The sequence below is a fragment of the Dicentrarchus labrax genome, unplaced genomic scaffold (genome assembly GCF_905237075.1).
Source record: "Dicentrarchus labrax unplaced genomic scaffold, dlabrax2021, whole genome shotgun sequence".
Classification (NCBI taxonomy): domain Eukaryota; kingdom Metazoa; phylum Chordata; class Actinopteri; family Moronidae; genus Dicentrarchus; species Dicentrarchus labrax.
In genome coordinates, this window is record NW_026136707.1 from 19285762 (window position 1) to 19311427 (window position 25666).

A 25666-nucleotide genomic window follows, 5' to 3' on the forward strand; every position below is an offset into this window, starting at 1 on the left:
GAGTCAGCATACAGCTAAAATGAAGTAATTTAAAGTTACATGGCCACAAGTTGAACCCTGCGGGGTCATTGATTTCTGCCTATCCAAAAGTCCATTAGGGGTTATTGCTGAACTCACGTTGTGAAGTGTGTGCATGTGCATAGGTACGGGTTGTGTGTGTCTGCATGTGTGCGTGCGCGTTCCAGGGGCATTCCTGCTTAGATTGAATCTGTTTATGAGTGTGTATTTATACGTCAGTTATCCCATCTGTTTATGTGTGGGTGTATGTGCATGCAAGTCAACAGTGTACATGTCTGAATGATAAAATAGGTTTGAACATTTGTCAATCAATCCAGAGAGCATGGCCACAGTGAGTTCGAATAAAGGTTACAGGTGAAAGTGTATCAGCTTGAATGTCCTGCTCGATCAGCTTTACATGTGAATTGTATTCTGATGTGATCATTACCAGAACTTGTTCGTAATTTTTATAAAGTAATACTATTAGTTTTTTTATGAACATATTTTATTGGCATTTTGAGAATAATCCAATTTCTTTTTTTATGTCATTATGTATAGTACTAAAAAACATACATGTTTCACATAGTTTTCTGTGGCCTTGCTTTCAAATGCAACATTGTACATTTAGCTGAAGTTGTGTTTTGCAGTCACAGTGTACCCAGGAAACTGTGTTTAAACACAAACTTGTAGTATTCTATTATTACTCCTATTAACTAATTCCTTGGAGAACTGAAGCTATCCTGGAGTCTAAGGATGGCTCTAACTTGTTTAATTCTTGATATCCAAACTGTGTGTTGTTAACTGTTTCCATTCATTTATCCACTCCCTTTAGTTCAGTAACAGTCGTTTTCCCCATGGCTGCCCTATGGCAAGAATTAGCACTCAAAACCAGGTTAATCCAATTATGCTTTTGTTCTTTTTTTCGCCTGCATGCTGAGAAGCCAAATCTCAGAGCTCACAAAAACTGGTTTGGGCCGGATAAGGTGATACTTTTGCATTCTGTGTTTGCGCATTTAAGTGTGTTTCTGTACAGGCTAAGTTATAAGAGAAGAAAATGCAGTAACAGGACAGAGCAAAGCGCATAGAATACATGCATCCTCAGGACTACCACTAGGACTGTATATGGTATCAATTCTTTCTCCTTCCTTATGCCTCATTCTTTTGTCCTTCTCTCTTACCCAAGTTGCGACCCTGCAGAGGTAAACTGCTTACCTAGCATTTTGTTCCCAGAGACACTTAACTTTAAATGCCATTTAGTGACACTCTGATGCAACATGTAGCAGCAGGTAATAAAGAACAGGTTTAGGCCTGATGACGGTGTAATAGCTCTGACTGAGGGTTAATCAGTGATGTTTCTGAGAGAGTAAGGTTTCCATTAACCTACATACAGAACAAAATGCATTGTGGAGCACAGCGGTTAAGAAAGACAACAAGTGAGCAGCTGCTCAACATGTTCAAGAGGAAGCCAAACTGGGACTTTCTCTGCAACTGATTCATGGGAAAGTTCAGTGGGTGCAAGATGAAAGGATGGTTTAACCAAGAAAATGTACGCAGTTTCAAACTGAATCCTCTGTTTAAAAAAACATAAAAAATGACCTTCCTTTGTCGAGTTAAACTGAAACCTGTTACTTTGTTTCCAAATTAAAAAGATAAAAAGTAGAAAAAGAAGATGAACTACAACTGACCTCACTTACTGAGTCACTACCAATAATTTCTCAATGAACCGTTGAATGTTGTTTGAGGTTCTTATTGTCAACCATTTTACTTGTGTTTATCATGATGATGAACATTTCAACTTAACAGTGGACTAAAATGACCAAGAAACCCAGGAAGTTACAAAAATGGGTGTCAATTTGTCGGTCTACCACTGAATTATCTCATCAGCTATTTGACGGATTGCTATGTCATTTTGAACAAACATTCATGGTCCCTAGATGATGAATCCTAATAACTCTGGTGATCCCTTAACCTTTCATCTAGTTTCATGTTCTAGCTCAAAGGTGTTATCTGTCTAATACTTCTGGATATATCGGCTTATCAAAAATACCTAGACATTTCCCATCAGCCTCAGCTTGCTTACTAAAATTGTGAATATGGTAAATAGTGCCTGCTAAATGTTGCTAAAAGCATGATAGAATCGTCACTGTGAGGGTGTTAGAATACTGATATTTGCATTTAGCTCAAAAGCTAATGTTAATGCTAACTGTAGCATTGCTATACCTGCTGTTAGTGCAGCCTCACAGAGCTGCTAACATGACTGTAGACTCTTGGTCTTGTAAACACAATTGTTTGGTGGAAGTGTGTGGCTTATTTTCAGGAGGTTTGTTCATATAGTTCACTTAGACCAGATAGCAGTGACAGTCTCTCTCATCAAGTGCATAGGGAAGTTACGATTGTAGACTTCCTTCCTTTCAAGATTAACAGACTGTGGTGGCCTGCAAAAACCAACCTGACTCTCAACAAACTGAGCAACCATCACTTTTGCACTTTAGACCAGACCTGGCTTTACACAGCAACAGCCAAGGCCAGCATTACTGTGCTCCCTATCCATTTCTCTGTAGCTGTGCAGTCTTCTATGGACTGCCATAAACTAATCAGGTATTTCTATGAACATTGTTGCATCAATGGACATTGTTATATGAAGTTGTGGTACATGTATACATTTTTTCACATAAGGCAAAGAAGATGAGATACAACAATAAGTGCCATTAATAACCAGAAAAGAAAGTGAAGCATGTTTTATTTTAGTGGCAGTGTGTTTTCTTATGAATTTGTTTGAAAAAAGAGTAAGAGAGGAATTAAATATGTCCATCAGTTGCAAAATCCTCCTCCAAAATAAGCAAATTAGATCAATGAGAGGTGGTTTGCTTCTTTGTGTCTCATAAATAATGCAAAGGTAAATGTGTGCAAGTCATAAGCTTTTGTTGTCTATGATCCGATCGGGATTGTGACATTTTTTAACGTTGATTCATATCTTGAGAAACTTTGAATCATCCCATCCCACCATATGTCTCTTTGTGTGGGAGATTCTATAAAAAAGACCCACACAGTGTACAGCATTTATACTAGTTTGTGTAAACTTGTGAAAACGTGCTGAACAAAGTTCATTCGTCCAATTTGATTTCACACTTGAGGTTAAAAGTCACTCTTTTCACTGTCCTGCCAGCTCTACCTGTTCTGCTGCCATCTCATGTGTTTCAGGTTCAGTATGCTGGCATGATTCCTGTACAAATCAGCAGTCTGTGGCAGTGACCTGTCTCTGCTCTATACACAAAGACTATGCAGCAAGGTTGCATGTATTTAGGTTACAGTGCTTGTTCTCAGTTCAAACTCATAAATGTTTATGAGACATATGTCATATTTGTGTAAAACCAACTAAGAGACATTGACATCAGCTTGCAAGGTCACATCATTGCTGATCTATACTGAATTCTTGTTGTAAAGTTCATCCTGCTCAGGTTTCATCCCAGCATTGAGAATGTAGTATTTCCTGTAAACAAAACCACAGCCCTCTTTCTAAATAATGACATACAACCACTGCAGGTTGTGGTGCGTACAGAAGAGTAACTAACTAAATTTTAAAAAAAAATCTTATGCTACAAGTTATGCAACAGAAGAGTACAGACATTTCTACGTGCATAATCCAACAGTGGTAGATTTAAAGTGTTTACTGTTTAAACTGCATATTTCAGTCTCTCTTGAAGTAAATATTTCACTTTTGTTGATAGAACATAACAAAATAATTCTGGATTACTTGTTTCCTGTCAGTAAATACACATTAAAGGAGAACTCCAACAGTTTTACAGGTCATGGAAAGTTATCTGTGAAAACAGTTATAATATCTTGTGGGGTTATTGTTATCTTGTGGCTTTCGAGAAGCTTTAAGTCTAAGAACGTGATATAAATCATAGAAGTGACATCACATGTTGTAATTTCCTGTTTATAAAGAAATTATTTATATTTAGTGCAGGTTGTGATCCTTACAGGGTTATGCATGCAGTGTTAATTTCGTCAACAAAAACCATGATGAAAACCGAAAACAACAACCTTTTCTTAATGACGACAATGAGGTGCTGACAAGCTTAAAATAGATCTTTGACCATAACTGTAATTACCATATATGTGGGTATATGCATCTGCCACCCAGTCAAGTTGCAGTTTACATCCACGTCTATCCAGACTCATATAATATATGTCCCGTGTGTTGTGCAGGGACCTCGCATCAATACACAAGTAAAAGTGTTAAGAGAGTGAAATGTTGCTTTACAAATTTCAGGACTTGATATTGTCACCTTGATTCTAATTTCTGATATTAGCTGTCTAAAGCAGGGGTCTCAAACCACCATCGCCACCATTACCTGCCCTCTATCCACAGGTCATGATATGATATCAAATATATGATATAATCCAGACTGCAAGATTTTTATTATTGTTAATTTATTTTTCTTTTTTTCTAGTTGCTTCATATCAGTTTAAACTGCCCCTTTATATAAAATGAAAATGAAAACACATTTCTATTTTTAAAAAAAGGTCAAAGGCGGCCGCAAATGCATCTAAGGAGAGAGCAGGTTTCTGTGCTTTATTTGTTGTTTGGATAAACAAAGATGACACAAAATAATGATATAAAATGTTGTTAGTAATGGAATCTTTTTCAGAATATTGTTCTTGTGGTCCTTGAATGTTGAAGAGGCCCTCCTATAATATGAAAATACCAGCAGTGGCCCCAACCTAATTTGAGTTTGAGATCCCTGATCTGAAGACTAAGACTAAATGTAAAATAATTGCCAAAATGATGTGTAAGAAAGTCACTGAAAGGTCCAGTCTAGGACCTCAAAGTGGTGGCATCCAGCAGTGAAGTTTCAGATTGCAACTAACTGAACACCACTGGCGTCTGTATTTGATGACCTGTGAAATCAGACATGCCTTGAACACTGGATATCCTTCAGTGACACATGAAACCCGGAAAGGACATGAGAAGACAATGCCACTGCACTGGTTTAACTTTTTCTACTGGATTAACCATTCATGTTTCATTACTCACACTTCCCAAATACACCATCCCAACAAAACTTAAGACTTGGCCATGAGTATTCCTGTGACAAAGAGAGAAAAAAATTAAACAAATTCATTTACAACAATCATGGTAGTACTTGGTTTGATTTCTATTGAATAAATTATACAGCACATATATACAACATGTTGTATTTGATGCTGAATTGATGTTTATACTTCATGAGCTGATAATATAGTGTAAAACATATTGCATCACCATTTGCAGTCATTTATAGCTGTAATGTTACAAACTGGACCTTTAAATGATGACAACAAATTTATAACATAACAACAAAAGACATGAGCATTTACTAGACTACGCTAGACTAGATTAAAATATGCCAATAGATCCTCTTAAATGTCAAAATATTCTTAGGTTCCTGCGCAATGTTCTCATTAATTACATTGTTTATCAAACAACGTTTCCCCGTTTGGTTTAGTGTCTACAATGCACATTGACTTACCATCGTATTATGATTATTACAACTGCTCATCTGGTTATCCTCCACAGCCAACATCACTCACCACGTTAACATATCTGTCTATACGCACATATTCTTTACATTGTGAACAGTTCCCATTCCTTATTCAATATTATGTATTGTACATTTTATTTTATTTATTTCACTGTACAGCTCTTTATATATAGAATATATTGTACATATTTTTATTGTACATTTGTATTTAAGAGATTGGATTATTTTCCTTCTACTTTGCATATTAAATGATATGATATTGAAACATGTGAAAACATCAAGGTTTCCCAGGTTGTTTCTGTAAATCACTTTGTAACTATTTAGAAGTGTTATGTAAAATGTTTTATTTGTGTTATTTTCATTTACCTTGACAGATATAGAATATACAGATTTATTATTAGCAACACTTGATGTGTAAAGCAAAAACACTTTCTCTGTGTTATAAAACCATTATGAAACCCATGCTCACTCCTAGGAATGAGACGTATTTGTTCTCAGACTCACTGGGATTAAAGAAAATTTGGCAGTTCTGTTTCATACCAAAGCAACACGTTCGGTAATGTGATTGCTTGATCAGTTCTGTGACGTCATCAGTAACAGCACTGCTATTAAGGTCGAGGGGGATTTAACATCTCAGTTGAAGCACTAAATGGTAATAAACAAATAAATAAAATGCACATGAATAAAGCTGTTTTAATAAATAAACATAACCATCAAACTGTATTCACTAATTATTTATACATAACAAGACGTTAAGAGACAGTGGTAGTTTTTCTACATGAGATGTCACTTAGATATAACAGTCTCTCTAAGTTTAGGATATTGCCTCTGAGTTTCAGGAAGCATTGCAATCTGTTTCCTTCAATAAAAAAAAAAGATGGGAAGTGGTTTGCAACAGTATGAGGAATAAATACCCCAAAGTTGATAAGATGACAGCATTTTATGTTTGCTATGTAACCGCCAGTAGACCGTTTTTAGCTGTTTCAGGTTCAGGGTCCAGGTGTTGGTCATGCTGGCTCACTGTCACTTAAATAGAACACCTGCATTTTGCCTACTATGAAAAGTTATAATGACTGCTGTTAAAAAGGCCTGCTATTCAAGTTTAATTTTCCTAGAAACATAAAGAAAAGATGCCAATTCAGTTGTTTAAAGCATGACTGAAAATCTCATATAATATCAAACAAACAACTACAGCAAGACATCAGCAACTAGTTAGAACAATAGTAAAAGAAAAAAATTTAAAAAATAATGAGATAGCTTGGTTGACGACAAACTATGGCTCAATGATGAATGAACAGCTGTGCATGCAGGTAAAGGGACGTTCAGAAGCTCTATGAGGACATCTACTGGGGAGATGAGGCATGAAAGAGCACAGTGAGTGAAGTTGTGAATGATCTGTTTTTGATTAAATTGAGTTAAATAAATAGCATTTTTACTACTCATTTCTGTACTTTGTGGTTTGGATATTATTGTGCTTATGTTCATCTGACTTTTAAAGGACCAGTGTGTAGGATTTAGTGGTATAGTTGCAGATTGCAGCTCACTCAAGCGTAAGGGTGAAACAACGGTGGCTGCGAAATGTGCAAAAAACATGGACTGTCCTATCTACAGCCAGTGTTTAGTTTGTCCCTTCTGGGCTACTGTAGAAACATGCCGATTTAACATGAGCGGCTGCTACAGAAGGTGACCTGTGGTGTGTGTAGATCCTAAGGTAACAAAAACACACTGATTCTTATTTTTAGGTGATTATACAACAATGAAAACACATCAATGCATATTATATTCCATTTCTGCCCTCCTAAATGTCACAGACTGGACCTTTAAATCCTATCTTCTACCTACCTAACTCTTCCAGGATGGCAGCAGGGTGAACAGGCTGTGGCTGGAGTGGGTGCTGAATCCTTTTGGCTCTGCGCAGGTTTCTCAATTCATCAGTATCACTGATGCCAATAATCTCCTGGGCAGTTTTAATCACAGAGTCCTCCTGTCCTGGGCCGTTCACAGGGTGGAGATGTGAAGTGGGGGGTACACACTAAAGATACAATGAAGTAAAAAAATAAATGAATTAATATATGATAAATATATAAATCAATCTAGCACTTAGAAGTAATGATGAAGTTGGACAAATACAAATACAGATTGCGTGATTGCTTTAAATTCACAAAACATCCAGAAGAGGTGGAAACTTAATCAAACCTGAGGCGGCATATAGGTGATGTGTCATCAACGAATAGACTGAGAATCAATTTCGTTTTTCTTTCTTTTGTTTAACAAAGAAAGAAAAATAGGATGATCCTATAACATATTGAAATGTGAAATGTTTGTATGTCGCTCCAGTCACCCACGTACAAAACATAGTTCAACATAAATAAAATGTTCAGTACACATGTGTTTGATGTTTTTTACGTTTATTAAGATTTTTTTTATCAAGCATAATGTAAAATTATGGTATGCTGGAAATGAGGTTTAGCAAAAATAAATCCATATAATAATTGAATTGATGTATGTGCACACAGCTACCAATCATAGATGAAAACATTGAATGAATTATAAAAGCCAGAAGTGGTTGTTGGTAGTTGAAAGAGCCAGTTCTTCTTGCTGAGCTGAGCCAAATAATCTGGTTCACTAAAAAGAAACAGAATTCCCATCACTGCTGCAGACAGCACTAACAAGCTAGTGCAGCCTGTGTGTAGCCTTGAGGCAAAACCCAGGGCAAAAAAAGTTTGCAATGCGCTAGATGCTCCTTTTGTGCAACAAACCAAATGTAGGACAGAGAGTATGTTTGTGTGGGGCAATGTGGGACACGTTACCAATGCTGAGATGTAGTCTAAATAAATAAACATTGATATTCTGCCCCTTAACATCACTATGATTTTCTCTCTGCTTGATTATAGCACTGTTCAGATTACAGGTTAGGCCTCAAGCATGTGAAGGACTTAAATCGCTGTCACTATCATTAAAACAACACATGTCATATGACATGGGGTTATAATGTTTAAATAAGTGTATAATGGAGGATGTATTCTCAGGATTACTCCAAATCTTATAAAGCTTTTGGTAAGATTCTGCTGTGTCTCTTTTTCTCACTCTGTCTGTCAGCACCTTGGCCAGTCATAGAACTATTTTCCAGTCAGCCCAGTCGCAGCAGTGACGTTGTAGGGTAGAAGATGTCCTATCTTACATCTAGAGATCTACAGATCTAATGAGATATCAAACCAACAGCAGTCCTGGTCCATGTGCAAATGCACAATGCACAATGCATCTGTCGAGATAATGGTTTTGTCAAACTGGTTGAATAAGTACACAGATATCAGTACGCCACATAAAAAAACATTATCAGTAAAAGTTTGTGAAGTTTATTAGGAATCTGATGTAAGATGATCAAAAGCTAATTTCCTACCAGAATCACCAGATAAATGCACCAGACTGTTCAACAGCAGCAGGTAAGCAGTCGACACTTGTGATGTTCAGAGATACACATGATCTGCAGTTCAAAATAGAACCGAGGGATTTATTTAGTTATTTAGCTTCAGCAGGTGTTTCAGAGCAGAAGATCAGCTGAAAAAGAAACAATGGATGAATTTATGAACTTCACCCTTCTCTTTGGACCATTTCTATAATCCCTATCCTCTTTTTTCCTGCTGATGTATTTTGTGACTAACAGAGGGCATTTCATCATAGTTTATTGACACATGTCAGAAGTTCAACTGTTCAACTTTGCATCTGGCAGATTGACAGAAGCGGTAACCACGAGACTTCCTGCATTCTCTCATGGCTTCACAAATGTTTACAATTGAGACTATTTCCTTGTCTTGCTCCACTGCATAATAGACATCAGTGACAATCATGTGTAGATAAAAATAACTCACACCAGACAAAGGCAGACAGGGTGTGATTTTATTATGCTGCAGACAGGCAAAAACACACTTTCGTAGCACAAAACAATAAACAAAGCATAAAATAAACCAAGGGGTGGTGGGGTCAAGGCCCCGCTGATTCAGGTACCGCTGGAAACGACTGTAAATGGTGATGCAATATGTTTTACTCTATATTATCAGCTCATGAGGTATAAACAACACCAATCCAGCACATCCATACAACATGTTGTAAATACATGCTGTATAATTAATTCAAGAGAAATCCAACCAAATACTACCATGATTGTTGTTTGTGAATTTGTTTAATTATTTTCTCTCTATGTTTGTGGCTTTTTCACAAAAATACTCACGACCAAGTCTGAAGTTTTGTTGGGATGGTGTACTAATGACAGATGAATGGTTAATCCAGTAGAAAAAGTTAAACCAGTGCCGTGGCATTGTCTTCTCATGTCCTTTCCTGGTTTCATTTTTCACTGAAGGATATTCAGTGTTCAAGGCATGTCTGATTGCATTAGATTAGAGATTAATTCTTGGTTTGACAAACATTGTAATTGATGAGAACATTGCACAGGAACAGAGAATATTTGGACATTTAAGAGGATCTAATGGCAGAAATGGAATATAAGATTCATAGGTATGTTTTCATTAGCGTAAAATCACCTGAAAAAAAGAATTGTTGTGTTTTGTTACTGGTTTGTTTATCCAATCTCAACACATAAGCCTAACTGAGATAAACAGAAGACCACTCTTAATTCTGTTGTTATTTTTTGTTAATTGTTTTTTTTAAATAGTATAAATATATTAATACAGAATTCCTGTCATTGAAAATTCTCACTTCAAAGCATATTTATTAGCTTTTCTTGGGATTTCAGTCATATTACATGATAACGACAAGACTTCCTGCATTCTCCCATGACTGTTTACAGCAGGGACGATTTCCTTGTCTCTGTCCATTGCAATCATCTATGAAATGAACACAACGCAACTTTTAAACCAACATGGACAAGAAGTTGTTGCAAACTCCATCTGGTAATGAGAATATGTGATATGATCGAAAGATCCGGAATAGCATATCAGGGTTTTTCAAAGCCTTGTGGGGCACCATGGCGGCCTTAGCAAATTTGAGGGAAGGGAATAAAAACTAAAATTATTTTTATTTTAAAAATTATTTATTATTTAATTATTATACAGTATATTTTCTAATTCTAATTATTTCTTTGGGGTTTTTTTTTTTTTTTTTACATTTGTTGTAGAATTGTCAATGGGTTTTCAAAGACGTCTTGCAAAAGGAATGCCCTGACCATAAGCTTATACTATTTGGGGCACCATGGAAAAGTTTGGGAACCCCTAGGCTAAATTATGAGAGACAGAGATGGAGTGTACGTATTCTTACCTTTCCTGTAATCGTAGAGTAAATATGTTGTTGAACTTGCTCATCTGCAAAAATTCCCAGAACCATACCGTGTGTTGAGGAAAGCAGGTAAAGATATAAGTGCAGTACCAGTGTCACAGTGTCAGCTCATCCTCTGCTCAGGACTGAAGCTGGTTTCAGGAGATCCCAACCGCAGGTGAGTCTGAACGTCTGCCGCTGCAGGTTTTGGCTGCAGGCTCTGTTTATTTCCATTCTAATCTTTTTATTATTATTTACTGTTATCATTGACTGCAAGTCAGATTGTTGAACCACAAATTCATAAAGCTGTTGATACCATGTGATAATATATTTAATAGATTGGTTCCTGATTGCAGTGTTTGTCTCTGGACGCCTTCACACACAAGAATGTTTTCCTACCTGGTCTTTGCTGTGCTCTGTGCCAGCTGCATGGCAAAACGTAAGAGACCTTTTGACACCAATTTTATTCTTTTTATACAATATCTAGCTTCTAATAAGATCTTTGTCCATAAATTGTCAAGTTGAGTCAAATAGCAATTGCTTCCTCTTGTCCTTCACATTATAACTCTTTTTCTTCCTCCAGCTGCCTTGGTGCACTACTCCTACTCTCGTGCTGTTGGAGGTGGTTCAGGCACTTCCTTCTCCACCAACGGAGAGGGAAGGATCACAGCTGTCAGGGTGTGGGAGATTAGCAACGCATACATCACTGGGTCAGTCTCTCATCCTTGTTGAGTATTGAGGGGGGATCATAAAAGGGGAGGGATTTTGTATTTTTGCTGAAGGGAGAGTGGTCTGGATTTTTTCTAACTGCAGCCTTTCAATTAATTCAAAGGGAGGGTTCATTGAAAGTTGTTAAAATAAAGATTTTTTTGTTTAGAATAGTTTCTATTACTTGCACTATGCATTTGCTCCACTGTTTAATTGTTCTTGCACAGTTCATTAAAATATCCAGCTACAGTACATTATGACTGTTCGTAATGTTTCCTGTCTGATCATTCTTCTTTCATTTACTACCCTCGTGTCTTCTAGTAGATGTCATCTTTGGAATTTAACAGTTTCCTCTCTCCTGTGTTTTTCCTTGCAGTATCCACCTGCGCTATGACCATAATTCGTCAGCAACAGTTGGTCGCCGATATGGCACTGTGAATGAGCTGAACCTATTTGATGAAGAGGTCATTGTTCAGGTCAGAGAGTATTAGTTTGTTATTGTTGCAGGGGAAGTCTGATAAGAGCATTGTGACTCAAAGAAACTTTTATTCTAAAAATCTTTTCTGTGTATAATGAAACCTTTTGACAATACAAATGCATTTATTTATCTGATAATTTAAACCATCTAAATGTACTAATTATTTATAATATATAAAAATGTAATGGATTTTTTAAATTGTTATACTAACTTGTTATTGTACAGGTCCAAGAAAGGTGAGTCATGTACTATAATTTGTACTACACTATATTCATCTATCATTATGTATAAAATACATAATTTGTTGACGAACCAAACATGTTCTCACTCCCAGCTCATCAAATACTAGCATCAGTTTTGCTGACTGAAAGGGAGTGAGAGATACTCTGAGGAAGCTAAGATTAATCCTGATTTTTTACTACAGGGTCCTGCGACCGACCAGCACCTGACTGACTGGAAGTTTTGTTTTCGAGATATTTTATGTTATTAAGAATTATTATGTAAAAATATTTTTGGTTTATTATGAAATTGGGGTGGGACAGATTAGACTGTGGGAAACACTGTTAGAAATTCATGTTAAAATAATACGATCACTTGGGATCGACTACAGGTTAACAACATGTAACAACTGTGTTAATGTGCTCACACTCTCAGATCTCTGGTAAATACCACTCCAACTACATCTATCAGCTGATCTTTGTGACCTCCAGGGGGCGCACTCTGATCGTCGGCCAGCCAACACAGGTCTTTACCTTCTACCCTTTCTGTCTGTTACAGTCATCAATACTGATACTTGTGGCCATGTATTAACTTTTGACGCTGTGTTGCAGAGCTCCTTTAACTTCTACCCAGCCCACCCGGACGCAGAGCTCAGACTGCTGAGTGGCCGCTACAATGGCAATGGGATTACATCACTGGGAGCTCACTGGGGAGTGGTCTTCATGGATCAAAACAGCAACAGCACCAAAGGCGGCTCCGCATGAAGAACCGAAAAATTAGATCAATTATCCAATACTGCTTAATAATGCTAAACTATGAATGATCAGCCTACCTATTTGTATTCTGTATGCTACTTGATTGTATGAGTACCTCTGGAAAGTTAATCTTTAATCAAAATCTTTTTGCACATCTGCAGCATTGAAGGAAACAAAGCAGTGATTTACTGCACAATCTGTATTATACTGATACTGATTAATTCAACATATGTGCATGTGGATAATATTATTATATTACCTCTTTCTGTATCAATACCTCTGGAAAATTCTGTGTCTATGGAACAATGGTTTATTAACAATGAAATAAATAAAAAAAATAGCAGTTAAACAAAGGATCGACTAAGCATGTGTTTGTCATTGCCAGTACTTTTTCATGTACCAAATAAAAGAGCTTTAAAGGTTCTTCATGTAACTTTCAGAGAACTGTTGTTAATAATGACACTAGTGGTCGTTAAGTGAACTGCAGTCAGCATCCTCGTGGTCACACTCCATACACAGTCCGTACACGTAGAGTGTGTATCGTCCTGAGCATCGGCCAGAGGAGACATATACTAGACTGAAAACTGGAAAATAGGTTATAATCATAATTGGAAAAACGTTACTATGTGTAATGGTTTTATGTTTCATTTGGATCTAGCTTGTCATTTACAAATCATCCCATCAGCCAATCCCATGAAGCAAGCCAGCTTAGTTTAGGGTTTTTTCATTAGTAAGAGAGAAAGTTGAAACTGAAAACCAGTGACACTGAATAAAAACACTGACAGCTTAATTATCAATGATTTAATATATCTTACAGTGCCAGTACAACTACAAGTGTTTCATTGTCAATATTTCCAGTTTTCAGTTCAGGTTTTGTTTTCAATGCCAAAATGTAATGTGACTGTTCTAGCCCCATCTTGCTCCATTGCACAATAGATCTCAATAGCAATCATGTATGAATAAGAACAACTCACAACAGATAAAAGTAGGTATGGTGTTATTTTATGAAGCAATGAAAACACACATTAGTTTTTGATGCACTCACAAGGTACTCTACTGCTGTAGAAATTTTTCATTGTATCATTATCAAAACACCATTATAATCCAGGCCTGTCATTTATTAATACAGTGATATTGATGTACCATTCTGTAGTTTATTCAGTGCAAGTCCTTTGCACTTTCATTAATGCATTGCACCTTAATTTGTATTTGGCACCTTCCTTTATTCAATCTTCTGCATGTACTTTAAATTATTTTTCTGTATGTGTATGTGGTTTTAATATATGTGTATAACTAGAATATTTCTACAATTAATTCTATCTGTCAAGCGTGTGGGAGTGGACCAACACCTGGCTGCATGGACAATAGACTATCTCACCAACAGACCACAGTATGTGAGGCTCCAACACTGTGTGTCTGACGTTGTGCTCTTCAACACAGGTGCCCCTCAGGGTACGGTGCTCTCTCCCTTCCTCTTCACCCTTTACACCTCAGACTCTACCCACAACTCCACACACTGCCACATCCAGAAGTTCTCAGATGACACAGCCATTGTTGGATGCGTTTCTGCGGGGAACAAACTGGAATACAGGACTGTTATCAGGGACTTTGTCAGCTGGTGTGAACTCAACCAACTTCAGCTAAACACTAGCAAGACGAAGGAGATGATTGTTAACTTCAGGAGGAAAACATCCCACTTCACACCGGTGAACATCCAGGGATTGGACATTGAGGTGGCAGAAAATTACAAATTCCTGGGTGTCCACCTCAATAACAAACTAGACTGGACTGACAACACCCATGCTCTCTACACGAAGGGCCAGATTCACATCCACCTGCTGAGGAGAATGAGGTCCTTCGGAGTAAGCAGGGCTCTCCTCAAGACTTTTTATGACTCTGTGGTTGCTCTAGCCATCTTCTATGCTGTGGTGTGCTGGAGAGAGGGCAGTACGAACAGGGACAGGAAGAGACTCAATAAACTGATCAGGAGAGCGAGCTCTGTCCTGGACTGTCCTCTGGACTCCATAGAGGAAGTGGGTGAGAGGAGGATGTTAGTGAAGCTGACATCCATCATGGACAACACCTCTCACCCCCCACATGACACTGTGGGGTCCCTGAGTAGCTCCTTCAGCAGCAGACTGTTACACCCAAGGTGTAAGAAGGAGAGGTCCCGCAGGTCTTTCATCCCTGCCGCTGTCAGACTCTACAACACCTGATCAATGTTGTAGTTTCTGTTTTTCAAATTACCACCATACCATAGCTTTACCACTTTACAATAGTTTTTTTTTATATCTGTATTTATTTATTTATTTCACGTAAAATGCTGCTTTGACAAGGGAATTTCCCCGTTGTGGGATTAATAAAGTAATACAATATTTACACTATATTATCAGCTCATGAGGTATAAACAGTACAGCATGAATGCAACATCAAATAGGCCATGTTGTATGCATATGCTGCAAATAATACATTCAATAAAAAAGTACTGCCATGATTGGTGTTGATGTTGTTGGTGATGTATGAATTATGTTCTCCCTTTGTCTGTGGGTCTTCCCACACACATGTCTGAAGTTTTGTGGTTGGGAAGTATGACTAATGACACATGAATGGTTATTCCAGTAGAACCAGTGTTGTGACATTGTCCTCTCGTGTCATTTCCTGGTTTCATGCATGCAGGATATCCAGTGTTGCTGGCATATCTGATTCAATCAACTTGGACAGATGATTTCATTCCTCTCTTTTAACAGGACATTGTTGTTACTCTATTCTATTATTTGGAGATGAATTCCTGTTTTGACTGACATTTAAATTAACGAGAAACATTTTAAATGTATTTAAGTGTCATACAAGAAGGACTGTGTCATACATAAATAAAAAGGTCATTTTAAAAAAAGGCTTTCTGAGAGAAATTTTCCAAATTATTTTCTCAACATCCAACAGACCATTGCACAGTGAAAGACAACATTTTGATATTTCAAACTTTGCAGGGATACACATTTTCACTGAGATCTTTTCACTGCACGGTGACACTACATGTTCAACAGCTGCTTCATTTACAACACTGGGACAAGACTTCTTTCTCTTAAACTGAGAAGTTGTGCAAGTGGTCTCACTCTTATCTGTCTTAAATAAGGAAAATAATCTTGTTCTTCTGCTGGGATATCATGCAAACCATTGTTGTAACTGGTTACTGGTTATATCTAGCTCAATATGAGCTGTGATATCTTATTAAGACAAACTTAGATATAGTTTCGGTAACACTTTACACTAAGGGCCACAAAACTATCAGTAGTTATTCAGGAACAAATGAGGAATGAATGAGAACTGTTAGGAAACCATTAATTAATGAGTAACTCATATTCAGATTTTATAGAGTAGCTAATGATTAGCTAATGATTAGTTCATTCAAAAATTAGTGAGGAACAATGAGGACTTGATAATTGATCATTCATGAATAAGTACTTCCCTTATAATTAACATTTCCCAAAAGCGGCGTGGAGTTTACAAACATGTCACATTTCCCTTAAGTGTGGTGTAAAATATGTTGCTGAACCTGCTGAGCCTTTCTCTTACTGGTTCAATGACAGATTCCAAGAACTATACACCTGCTGTGGGTGTGGGTGGTGAGGACGGGAGGTATAGATATATAAGTACCAGTGTCACAGTGTCAGCTCATCCTCTGCTAAGGACCGAAGCTGGTTTCAGGAGATCCCGACTGCAGGTGAGTCTGAACATCTTATCTGCAGGTCATCATTCCTTTCACCAACTTTATTAATCTCACTATGGCTGCGGGCGCTGGTGATTTAAATTAGAATCATTGCATTATTATTTACTCTGACTGTAAATTGTTGAGCCACTGCTTCTAAAAAAACAACTTTCATATTTGTTTCATGTCTAAAGAAATTCATAGAGCTGTTGATACCATGTGATAATATATTGGTTCCTGATTGCAGTGTTTGTCCCTGGACGCCTTCACACACAAGAATGTTTTCCTACCTGGTCTTTGCTGTGCTCTGCGCCAGCTGCATGGCAAAACGTAAGAGACCTTTTGACACCAATTTTATTCTTTTTATACAATATCTAGCTTCTAATAAGATCTTTGTCCATAAATTCTCAAGTTGAGTCAAATAGCAATTGCTTCCTCTTGTCCTTTACATTATAACTCTTTTTCTTCCTCCAGCTGCCTTAGTGCACTACTCCTACTCTCGTGCCGTTGGAGGTGGTTCAGGCACTTCCTTCTCCACCGACGGAGAGGGAAGGATCACAGCTGTCAGGGTGTGGGAGATTAGCAACGCGTACATCACTGGGTCAGTCTCTCCTCCTTGTTGTCCATATGTGTTAAAGGGACTGTACAAAAATTAAATGGGGGAAGAGTCTTGAATTTTTGAACTGCAGGCATGAGTGATTGTTTTTCTTACACCACATGTATACTTTATGCACTTTTCAGTCACTGACGGTGGTGATAACGGTGTTCAGTCAGTAGCTCTTCGTTCAAAAACAGGGCGGCTGCAACATATAAATACACTATCCTATCATTGTTATCTAATATGCAATTTTGTGGATATAGTGAAAATTCTCAATCATTTAACAAGTTTGCAAAAGTACATCGCGTTAAACATATTCCTGTCTCTTGTGTTTGTCTTTGCAGTATCCAGCTGCGCTACGACTACATTTGGTCTGCACGGGTTGGGCGCACATATGGCACTGTGAATGAGCTGAAGCTTTTTGATGAGGAGGTCATTGTTCAGGTCAGATATTTTACTGATACAATCATATTAGTTTGGCATGGTTCCAGGGAAAAGGAAGTATTATAAATGTAGTATACAGGTCCTGGAAATATATGTAGTATAGTAGCATTTTCTTGCAAATCAGAAATGTTCTGAAATTTACACCATAGGCTATTCATCGATCATTATGTATAAAATACATCATATGTTTTTCAGGATGCATTACATGTAACAACTGTGTTAATGTGCTCACACTCTCAGATCTCTGGTAAATTCCACTCCAACTACATCTATCAGCTGATCTTTGTGACCTCCAGGGGGCGCACTCTGATTGTCGGCCAGCCAGCACAGGTCTTTACCTTCTACCCTTTCTGTCTGTTACAGTCATCAGTACTGATACTTGTGGCCATGTATTAACTTTTGACGCTGTGTTGCAGAGCTCCTTTAACTTCTACCCAGCCCACCCGGACGCAGAGCTCAGACTGCTGAGTGGCCGCTACAATGGCAATGGGATTACATCACTGGGAGCTCACTGGGGAGTGGTCTTCATGGATCAAAACAGCAACAGCACCAAAGGTGGCTCTGAATGAAGGACCGAAAAATGGATCAATCATCCAATATTGATTAATAATGCTAAACTATGAATGATCAGCCTACCTATTTGTATTCTGTATGCTACTTGATTGTATGAGTACCTCTGGTTTACTGCACAATCAGAATCACATGTTCTTATGAATGTTAATTGTAAGGATAACAGGTGTATTCTAGTGTCTATATGATTTTTATTTCTGAATATTTTCATTCCTGGCTTTTTTTTTTGTTCAGTATGACTTAAACTCGTAAATGTAAAATGTTTATGTAAAATTCATAAAACATCAAAATAAAAGCAAGTGATACTGCTATTACTGCTGTACTTGGTTGTTTTTGAAAAATATTTAAAGCAAAAAATTTCAAAAAGGCCGACTATGGTCTGCTATCTCACATAGTATATACTCAATGTCACATTCTTACTGTAATGTGTGTCCTGCATCTTACTGTTTTTTTTTTTACCACACCAGTGACAAAATGCGTTTGACTTTACATGAAATGTTACTGGGTGCAGAATTGTAAACACTGTTCATTCATGTGTGTGACACTACAGAACATGCAACCTCAAATGTACATACATGTTTAGCTCTCTTTTTTTTAATTAACTTTTTATCAACTAACTCAACTTCACTAGTGTGTAACAAATGACTCTTGGTAGTAAATACCCCCTCTGCCTCTATGTCTGTCTGCTAAAAACACAAAGGCATTCCATCATAGCATATTTACAGTTTCTAGACAAGTTTTTATTTGACTGAAGCCTTGTCCTGGTATGGAGTATCAGAGCACTCAGGCACAATCTGAACAATGTCTCTATTGTCCCTCGTCTGTGGTTTTCCAGGCATGGTAGCTCAGGTAACTGCTTCCTGCATAACACAGTGTGGTGAGAAATGCGAAGAACTGAAGAAGTGTTAAAGGTAGAGAAAGGATGAGAAAAAAAAGAATAGAGGAGAATAGAGGATGGGAAACAACAATAATGAGTAAAAGTAAATTTTAACATCTTATAATAAGCACATTTTGCTCATTATTTACTCAATCCAAGTCAAAGCACTAGTGAAATGTGTGTGTCCACATAAGACACAGCTAGGTAGCCTACTTTAAAACAACTAATGTGGCAGGCAATTGCTACGTGTTCCCTTTAGTCTGAAATAACAAAATGAACCCTAAAACCACAGGGCTGTTAACCAAATAGTACACAGCTACTTTTTGTTACAATGAGAACGAGAATGTTCATCTCACCTGTGTCAAATGTCATGTCATGTATTTTAGTTAAGATTTTGTAGCTTTGTTTTCTTTTTTCTTTTTTGTTGTTTGATTTTTTAACTGTTGCTTTATGACACCTGAAAGTTATTGAGACTGTTACATCTGGCATCTTGGATATGTGTAAAACGTTTCCTTTATAGTGGCTTTACTTCTTAATTTTCTTTATTCAATTACTAGTTCTGGTGGAGAAATATTAACCATAATAATCATCTTTTTTTTTTTTTATATCCTAAAAACACATACTAAATCCAGTTTACTCATGAGTTCTGCTCAGCCTGCTCCAACTGTACATAATGCTCTCTTAGCTTCCCAAAGTTTTAAAGATAAACCTGGTATTGTCATCATCAGTTAAATCATCTATTAAAGATGCACTTGCATTATGGGAAATGTAGGATCCGCAATTTTAGATATTAGATACTAAAAGTTAGGATATCTTGGCCTCTGCTGCTTTGACTTGACCTAATTTCTGAAATAATGATTTTACTTGTTACTAGTTAAAAAGTCTGATCAGTCTAAAAATATAAGAATCAGCTTTTAAATCCATTTTTCGTATTTGTGCACATCTGTTGAATGCAAACTACTCTTCAGCTGATTATTCCTAAAAACAATACTGAGAACATAACCTTGCTGTCCTCCGTGGTAGCCGTACTAAAGACAGCATCTGCTTTTGCACAGTGCGGTCAATTTACTGCACAAATCCAGCATTTCACCACACACACAGTTCTTGTAATTTGTTTTAGTTTTCCTGCTCTGCTATTGTCTGGTTGTGTTTGATGTGGACACACAATCTTCAGTGATGCTTTAGACAAACATTTTCCATTTCCTCAACAGATCATATTGACAGGAGTGCTCTTACTGCAGATGCTGCCCAGCAGTTGTAGTTGTGTCGCCCCCTAATGGCCTGGTTCACTGACAGAGCCTCTACTACTGCTGTCACCAGATACAAAGCCATAGCACTGCAGTTAAAACACAGCAACTGGAGACAGAAAGACACAAACAGTGAATCACACATAAAGCAGAAAACATGGGTATTTTGTGTGCGTGTACATGTGTGCGTGTGTGTGTGTGCGTGTGTGTGTGTGTGTGTGTGTGTGTGTGTGTGTGTGTGTGTGTGTGTGTGTGTGTGTGTGTGTGTGTGCGTTACCAGTGTAGTCCAGGGGACCTGTGGTATCCTGTTGTGGGCTCCAGTGAGGTAAATTATAAACAGGCAAATGGTCAGAAGCCAGCACAAGACGGCAACGAACATCACCCAGCAAAGAGCAGACAGATGAAAATAATCTGTACCCCCTACCAGAATCCACACCAACATACCACCCACCTGGAGGAGAGGAATTTAAGACATTAACACACTTATTGATTTACTTCAGATTGAGGGGAGGAGAGACAACTGAGGTATGACGCAGGAATTTTGGTGTGTTTTCCACCCGACCAAAGCACATTATTTTATCTATCAACGCAGAATGAAGAAAATATTTTTCCCAGTTGTTCTTTCTATGAAATACTGACTGACAGAAAAGGAGATAGATAAGCGGTGGATCATGAGCAACTTTGCCAATAGACAATTAAAATAAACCAACCTAGAAAAACATCACAAAACATTTTCGTCTTTTGTTTTTCAAAGGCCTGTGTGGTATTTGTTTGTTTTTCTGTGAGTGATTTCCACAACACCCAACATGCCCGATCTCCACTGAACCAAAGTGTTGTGGTGAGGAACTAAATCTCTTTCCTCCCAACACGAATCCAAACCCACCCTTCCTGTTTCACAACAAAAGATCCCTGCTGGAAGAAAATGCTTTCTGATGTGAATCATGACTTGAAGTGAAATGAAATCACTCATAGGTCACCGACGTATAATCTGCAGAGTTACTGAGCTGTTTCAGTGCACCTATCACATTCATTTAATCTAAAAGTGAGTATTTGCAGTTAAGCATAGTGTTTTCAGGATTTTCATTGTTTTATCGTCATCTAATGATTATTGATGATAATGATTACCCACCATCTGTTCTCTAATTTCCAAAATAAACAGCTTTTAAGCGTGTCTGCAATTCCATTTGAACTAAAACTTGTTGCAATCATTTCCAATCAGTCAATTCAAAATGCGGTCTGCCCAGCCTCTGCATGGCAGCCAGCCAGACTGTATTTACAGAAAGACTGCCCTGACTTTTCCCTCAGCTGATTTCGAAAGGAAGAGACACAATGAGGGAGAGAAAGGAGGAAGAGTTGATTTGCTTTGTGTGTTTTTGGTTAACTTCCTATTTTCACAGAAAAAAATAGTTCTCAGTTTTTTCTGTAACTCTGTTAAATACAGTCTGAGAAATATTCCATCCATCATCCCTTTATGCTCTTATAGATCTTAAATTTCAAATCCATTTTATACAAAAAGATAGTAATTACTAAATGTTTTTTTTCTAACACAAAACTTGCCATTATAAGTGATCTGCTGCAGATTAGAAACAACCCAATCACAGATTAAGTTGTCTCCAGTCTCCGTGTGTGTGTGTGTGTGTGTGTGTGTGTGTGTGTGTGTGTGTATTTCTGCATCACCTGCAAAGAACATTTTTTAATATAACTCTAACACACGTATCTTCTCTTCTAATGTCTCTCGTAAACATCAGACTTATTGCCACTTCCTGACAGTAACACATAATCAGTTGTTCCAATATCAACTTTTCGCCATCGGCTCTGTTGTGATGATGCCATTTCAAAGCCACTGAACATTGTCAATGATACATTCTTCAAACATCTTGAAATCCATATTCACACTTACTATCTCAGCCAGGAGGAGTATTCCTTTGGCAGTTGTGGTGAAGTGCTGGTCGAAGGCCAGCGTGGAGGTCGAGATGTTGCATTCTAGTGCTGAGGGAGTCCTGCAGGCCGACACCACAGTGTTTCTCTCCATGGCGCAATGACGCAGACAGTCTGTGTGCTTTCAGTCAGGTTGTCGCTGTTGCAGAGGAAGTTGTGTTCCTGTCCCAGATTCCGACAAGGACACCCCTCTGATAGAACTGATAATTACTGTAAATCAGCTTACACATTAAGAAGAATTGCATAAACACACATTTGAGTTGTGCCCTGTCTCGTTCGCCTTTATTTAAAAATCACTGACACAAGTTGGGTATTTAAAAAGTTAACAGATTTACACTGGAGAGCCAATTTGTAACTAGAAACAATAGTTAGATAGATAGTTATCTGCTAGGGTTATTGTTCTGTCACTGCTTTTTTATATTAGTTATTGTGTAACTAAGTAATAAAGGCTCTGTAGAAGCCATGATGTTACATTACTCATTTGAACTGATGCAGAGGCGACAGTCTCTTACAGAGACAGGTTAAGCGAGAAGAGGAGCAGATACACTGATAAACGATGCAGATAGGCCAGAAGAAAAGATGTGTGAGGGACCAGTATTTAGGTTGACATGTAACATTCCAGACCATCATTGTTTTCAGCAATACTTTCCAAATTAATTTGAAATTCCGTCTCGCTTGAGTTGGGCAATCCACCTACTTTAACAGGATGACAACATTAAAAAGAGAAAACCCAGATGGCAAACAAGTAAATGGTTATGGTTTAAGATAGATTAGCACCACTCTTAAAATTAATAAACCAACACAAGTTTGATTGATATTCCCTGGAGTGCACAAAAATGGAACATAATTTAAAATGGAAATGTCTGTTTTTAGCTAATGTTAATATAGTGTAATTTGATACTAATCCATTAAAAAGGCATCTCTGTATTGTGTTATTATGTTTCCCACTTACACATTAACAATAATGTGACCTACATAATATGCATTTTGTATCTCAAGTTTTAATCTGAAAATCGAGCCTTTCCAGTGATGTGAACTGAAACCAATGGAGGTCAATTTAAAGATGCCTAGTAGTCTGCCTTGGGTAATGATTTGCGTATTTGTGAATATGCAAAGGTATGTTGGTACAAGATGTCTTCTACTTCACTGTACAGTCCATTCTTACTGTTTGTGCACTGGCAGGTTTAAGTGTCCACATCACACATGTTAGCACACACATTTAAGGTGAGCAGGTGACCACAGAGAAACTTTCCCCTTGAACATGGAAACAGCCTCCTAGTGTCAAACTCTGTGTCAGTCTGCACAGTAAAGGTCAAACATCAAAGTGAACAAAACACAAAATACCTTTTGAGTGGAGAGGGGATTGTTTCTGGTAATTTCTATGCACTAAGAGAGAAGAAAGATTGTTGGTCTAATTAAAACCTTGTATTGTATCATAAGTGTGTCCCTTCTGCAATGCAACTATGGGGGCAGTGAGGTGCTATGACCACTGGGGGGCAGTAGTTACACATGGAGAAACAGTAAGTGGAAACAGCAGAGTGCAGGAACACAAGACAAGGTTGAGGCCAAGAAGAGGCGCTGGGGTGGTTAACTGTAGCCACAGAGTGTGTGTAAATTATTGTTTTAACTTTATTTACTTATTTATCATTTATTTGTTGTTGTTAATAAGGAGAAGGCAGCTCGGTCATGATTATATGGCTAATTGAACTGATTACCTGAATGCTGACTCCCTACAGAAACAGGTGTGCATTATGGCCTGCCTGCATGAGGCATAAAGTTGGATGACTGAACTGCATAGACATTCAGTACTGTGCCTGTCTGTGCTGATGGTGGTGTTTTTCCTCATAACAGAGTAGAGTAGAAAAGATGTATACACTGAACAGAAATGAACCTTTATATAATGAAACAGTTTTTCATTTCATTTGTATTTGAATTTCATCAGCGAGATAATATGTTTCTCGGCTCCGGCGGTAGTTACCCCTGGAGGCAATTCTAGCTGCAACTCTGATAGGACAGAAGTGATTAAAACATAAGTTCCTATTTTAGTCTTTTTATTTAAATAAATCTAATGCAATTTCAATGAGGCCAGAAAGTAAAGAATCAAAACAGCCCTCTCTCCCCTTCAACGCATACAAACAAACAGACAGACAAATAACCTTCACATTGAGATGCTTTATGGAGCGCAGTCAATAGGCTGGGCCATGCATTATCTGACTGGATATTTTACATGCTTTATCTTACGGTACTTGATAGACTAATTCTGCCCTGATGAGCACATTCTGCTCTGTACAGCAATATATCCACTGCAGCGATCTATACTCTGTATCATTCTCTCTCTCTTTTACTGAATGAACAGGCCAGCTTTTCTTGTGCTTCCTTGTGCTGGTCAGTTTAAAAAAATGGCCATATTTATGGGATAGACAGCCTGCACCCAGAGACATTAGTCTTTCTTCGAGACCAATAGATTTTCTATATGAGCTGCCTAACAGCTAATTATCGCAGCAGGACTGGGGTCATTTCACTTTCATTCAATTAATTAAAAATGGAAATGCAATCTCAATGTCATTTAATAATGTCAGAGCACATTCTTAATTATTTCTTGATAGACTGAACGTGACCACCTTCAGAAAGTTTTATGCATTTAGGAATTCCCATTGTACGTTATGTGTATTTTTTTGGTTTTTGGTTTGTAAGGTTAATTGTAGATATAATTTGTTAATAAACTCAATGAACAGAGGAAAAATATTTTGTGTGGATTATTCTGGTGTAGACAATTATTTGCTTTTATTCATGATTTTATTTTGATTATAACATTTTTGATCTCCAACATACAGTATATTGTAATTTAGTGTTTTAGTCTGACATGAAAACCTGGATGAATTTGTGCTTTACTCTGGAGAATGAATGGGGAATAATGCATCACACTTGTTAAGGGTATCCAGTAAAGTGCACTTACAGTCCTACACTTTCTTATCTTATATAACACACACACACACAAGCAAGCTTTTTAACGAAGGTGTGCTGTGCGAAATGTGCTGCCAACACAGTATCTGTACTGAACGCATGAATAATGGAAGCCACTTGTCGATGTGCTCACATTAGAGTGGACTCTCTCCTCAGCCTCGCACACGGGAAAACCTTGATTGATGACATGGTCGATTGGAGTTGCCCTTAAGTTATTTAAGAGCTTTTTTACTCATTGAATACATCTTCATCTTCCTCTGCTACCCCTTTCTCCTCCTTTTCTCCCTGCTCCATCTAATGTAAAGCTTCATGACACTTCTTTTTAACATCTCCAATCATTTGGCGCCATCCTTTTTGTCCCCACAGTAG

At 37.6% G+C, this 25666-nt stretch overlaps 3 protein-coding genes across 3 annotated transcripts; 2 read left to right on the forward strand and 1 right to left on the reverse strand.

The window, feature by feature from the left end:
• Positions 1-10386: 10386 nt before the first annotated feature.
• LOC127366991 (zymogen granule membrane protein 16-like) lies at positions 10387-13306 on the forward strand. The gene is made up of 7 exons (XM_051406496.1): positions 10387-10432; positions 10857-10971; positions 11132-11232; positions 11377-11503; positions 11878-11977; positions 12634-12723; positions 12810-13306. Exons 1-7 carry the CDS (start codon positions 10402-10404, stop codon positions 12960-12962), a joined length of 717 nt encoding a protein of 238 aa, XP_051262456.1. The 5' UTR covers positions 10387-10401; the 3' UTR covers positions 12963-13306.
• Positions 13307-16535: 3229 nt separating this feature from the next.
• On the forward strand, positions 16536-18582 carry LOC127366993 (zymogen granule membrane protein 16-like). Its single transcript, XM_051406498.1, has 6 exons — positions 16536-16674; positions 16907-16989; positions 17134-17260; positions 17602-17701; positions 17942-18031; positions 18118-18582. Exons 2-6 carry the CDS (start codon positions 16938-16940, stop codon positions 18268-18270), a joined length of 522 nt encoding a protein of 173 aa, XP_051262458.1. The 5' UTR covers positions 16536-16674; positions 16907-16937; the 3' UTR covers positions 18271-18582.
• Positions 18583-18989: 407 nt separating this feature from the next.
• On the reverse strand, positions 18990-22490 carry cmtm8b (CKLF-like MARVEL transmembrane domain containing 8b). Its single transcript, XM_051406501.1, has 4 exons — positions 22296-22490; positions 20673-20846; positions 20385-20504; positions 18990-19165 (listed from the first exon to the last, which is right to left on the reverse strand). Exons 1-4 carry the CDS (start codon positions 22425-22427, stop codon positions 19079-19081), a joined length of 513 nt encoding a protein of 170 aa, XP_051262461.1. The 5' UTR covers positions 22428-22490; the 3' UTR covers positions 18990-19078.
• Positions 22491-25666: the final 3176 nt, after the last annotated feature.

Coding starts and splice junctions, on each gene's coding strand:
- LOC127366993 (XM_051406498.1), top strand. CDS start 16,938: ATGTTTTCCTACCTGGTCTTTGCTGTGCTCTGCGCCAGCTGCATGGCA. Junction 17,261..17,601: donor AGCAACGCGTACATCACTGG/GTCAGTCTCTCC, acceptor TTGTCTTTGCAG/TATCCAGCTGCGCTACGACT. Junction 17,702..17,941: donor ATGAGGAGGTCATTGTTCAG/GTCAGATATTTT, acceptor TCACACTCTCAG/ATCTCTGGTAAATTCCACTC.
- cmtm8b (XM_051406501.1), bottom strand. CDS start 22,427: ATGGAGAGAAACACTGTGGTGTCGGCCTGCAGGACTCCCTCAGCACTA. Junction 20,847..22,295: donor TACTCCTCCTGGCTGAGATA/GTAAGTGTGAAT, acceptor CCTCTCCTCCAG/GTGGGTGGTATGTTGGTGTG. Junction 20,505..20,672: donor AGGTCCCCTGGACTACACTG/GTAACGCACACA, acceptor TTCTGTCTCCAG/TTGCTGTGTTTTAACTGCAG.
- LOC127366991 (XM_051406496.1), top strand. CDS start 10,402: ATGGACAAGAAGTTGTTGCAAACTCCATCTG. Junction 10,972..11,131: donor TCAGGAGATCCCAACCGCAG/GTGAGTCTGAAC, acceptor TATATTTAATAG/ATTGGTTCCTGATTGCAGTG. Junction 11,504..11,877: donor AGCAACGCATACATCACTGG/GTCAGTCTCTCA, acceptor TTTTCCTTGCAG/TATCCACCTGCGCTATGACC.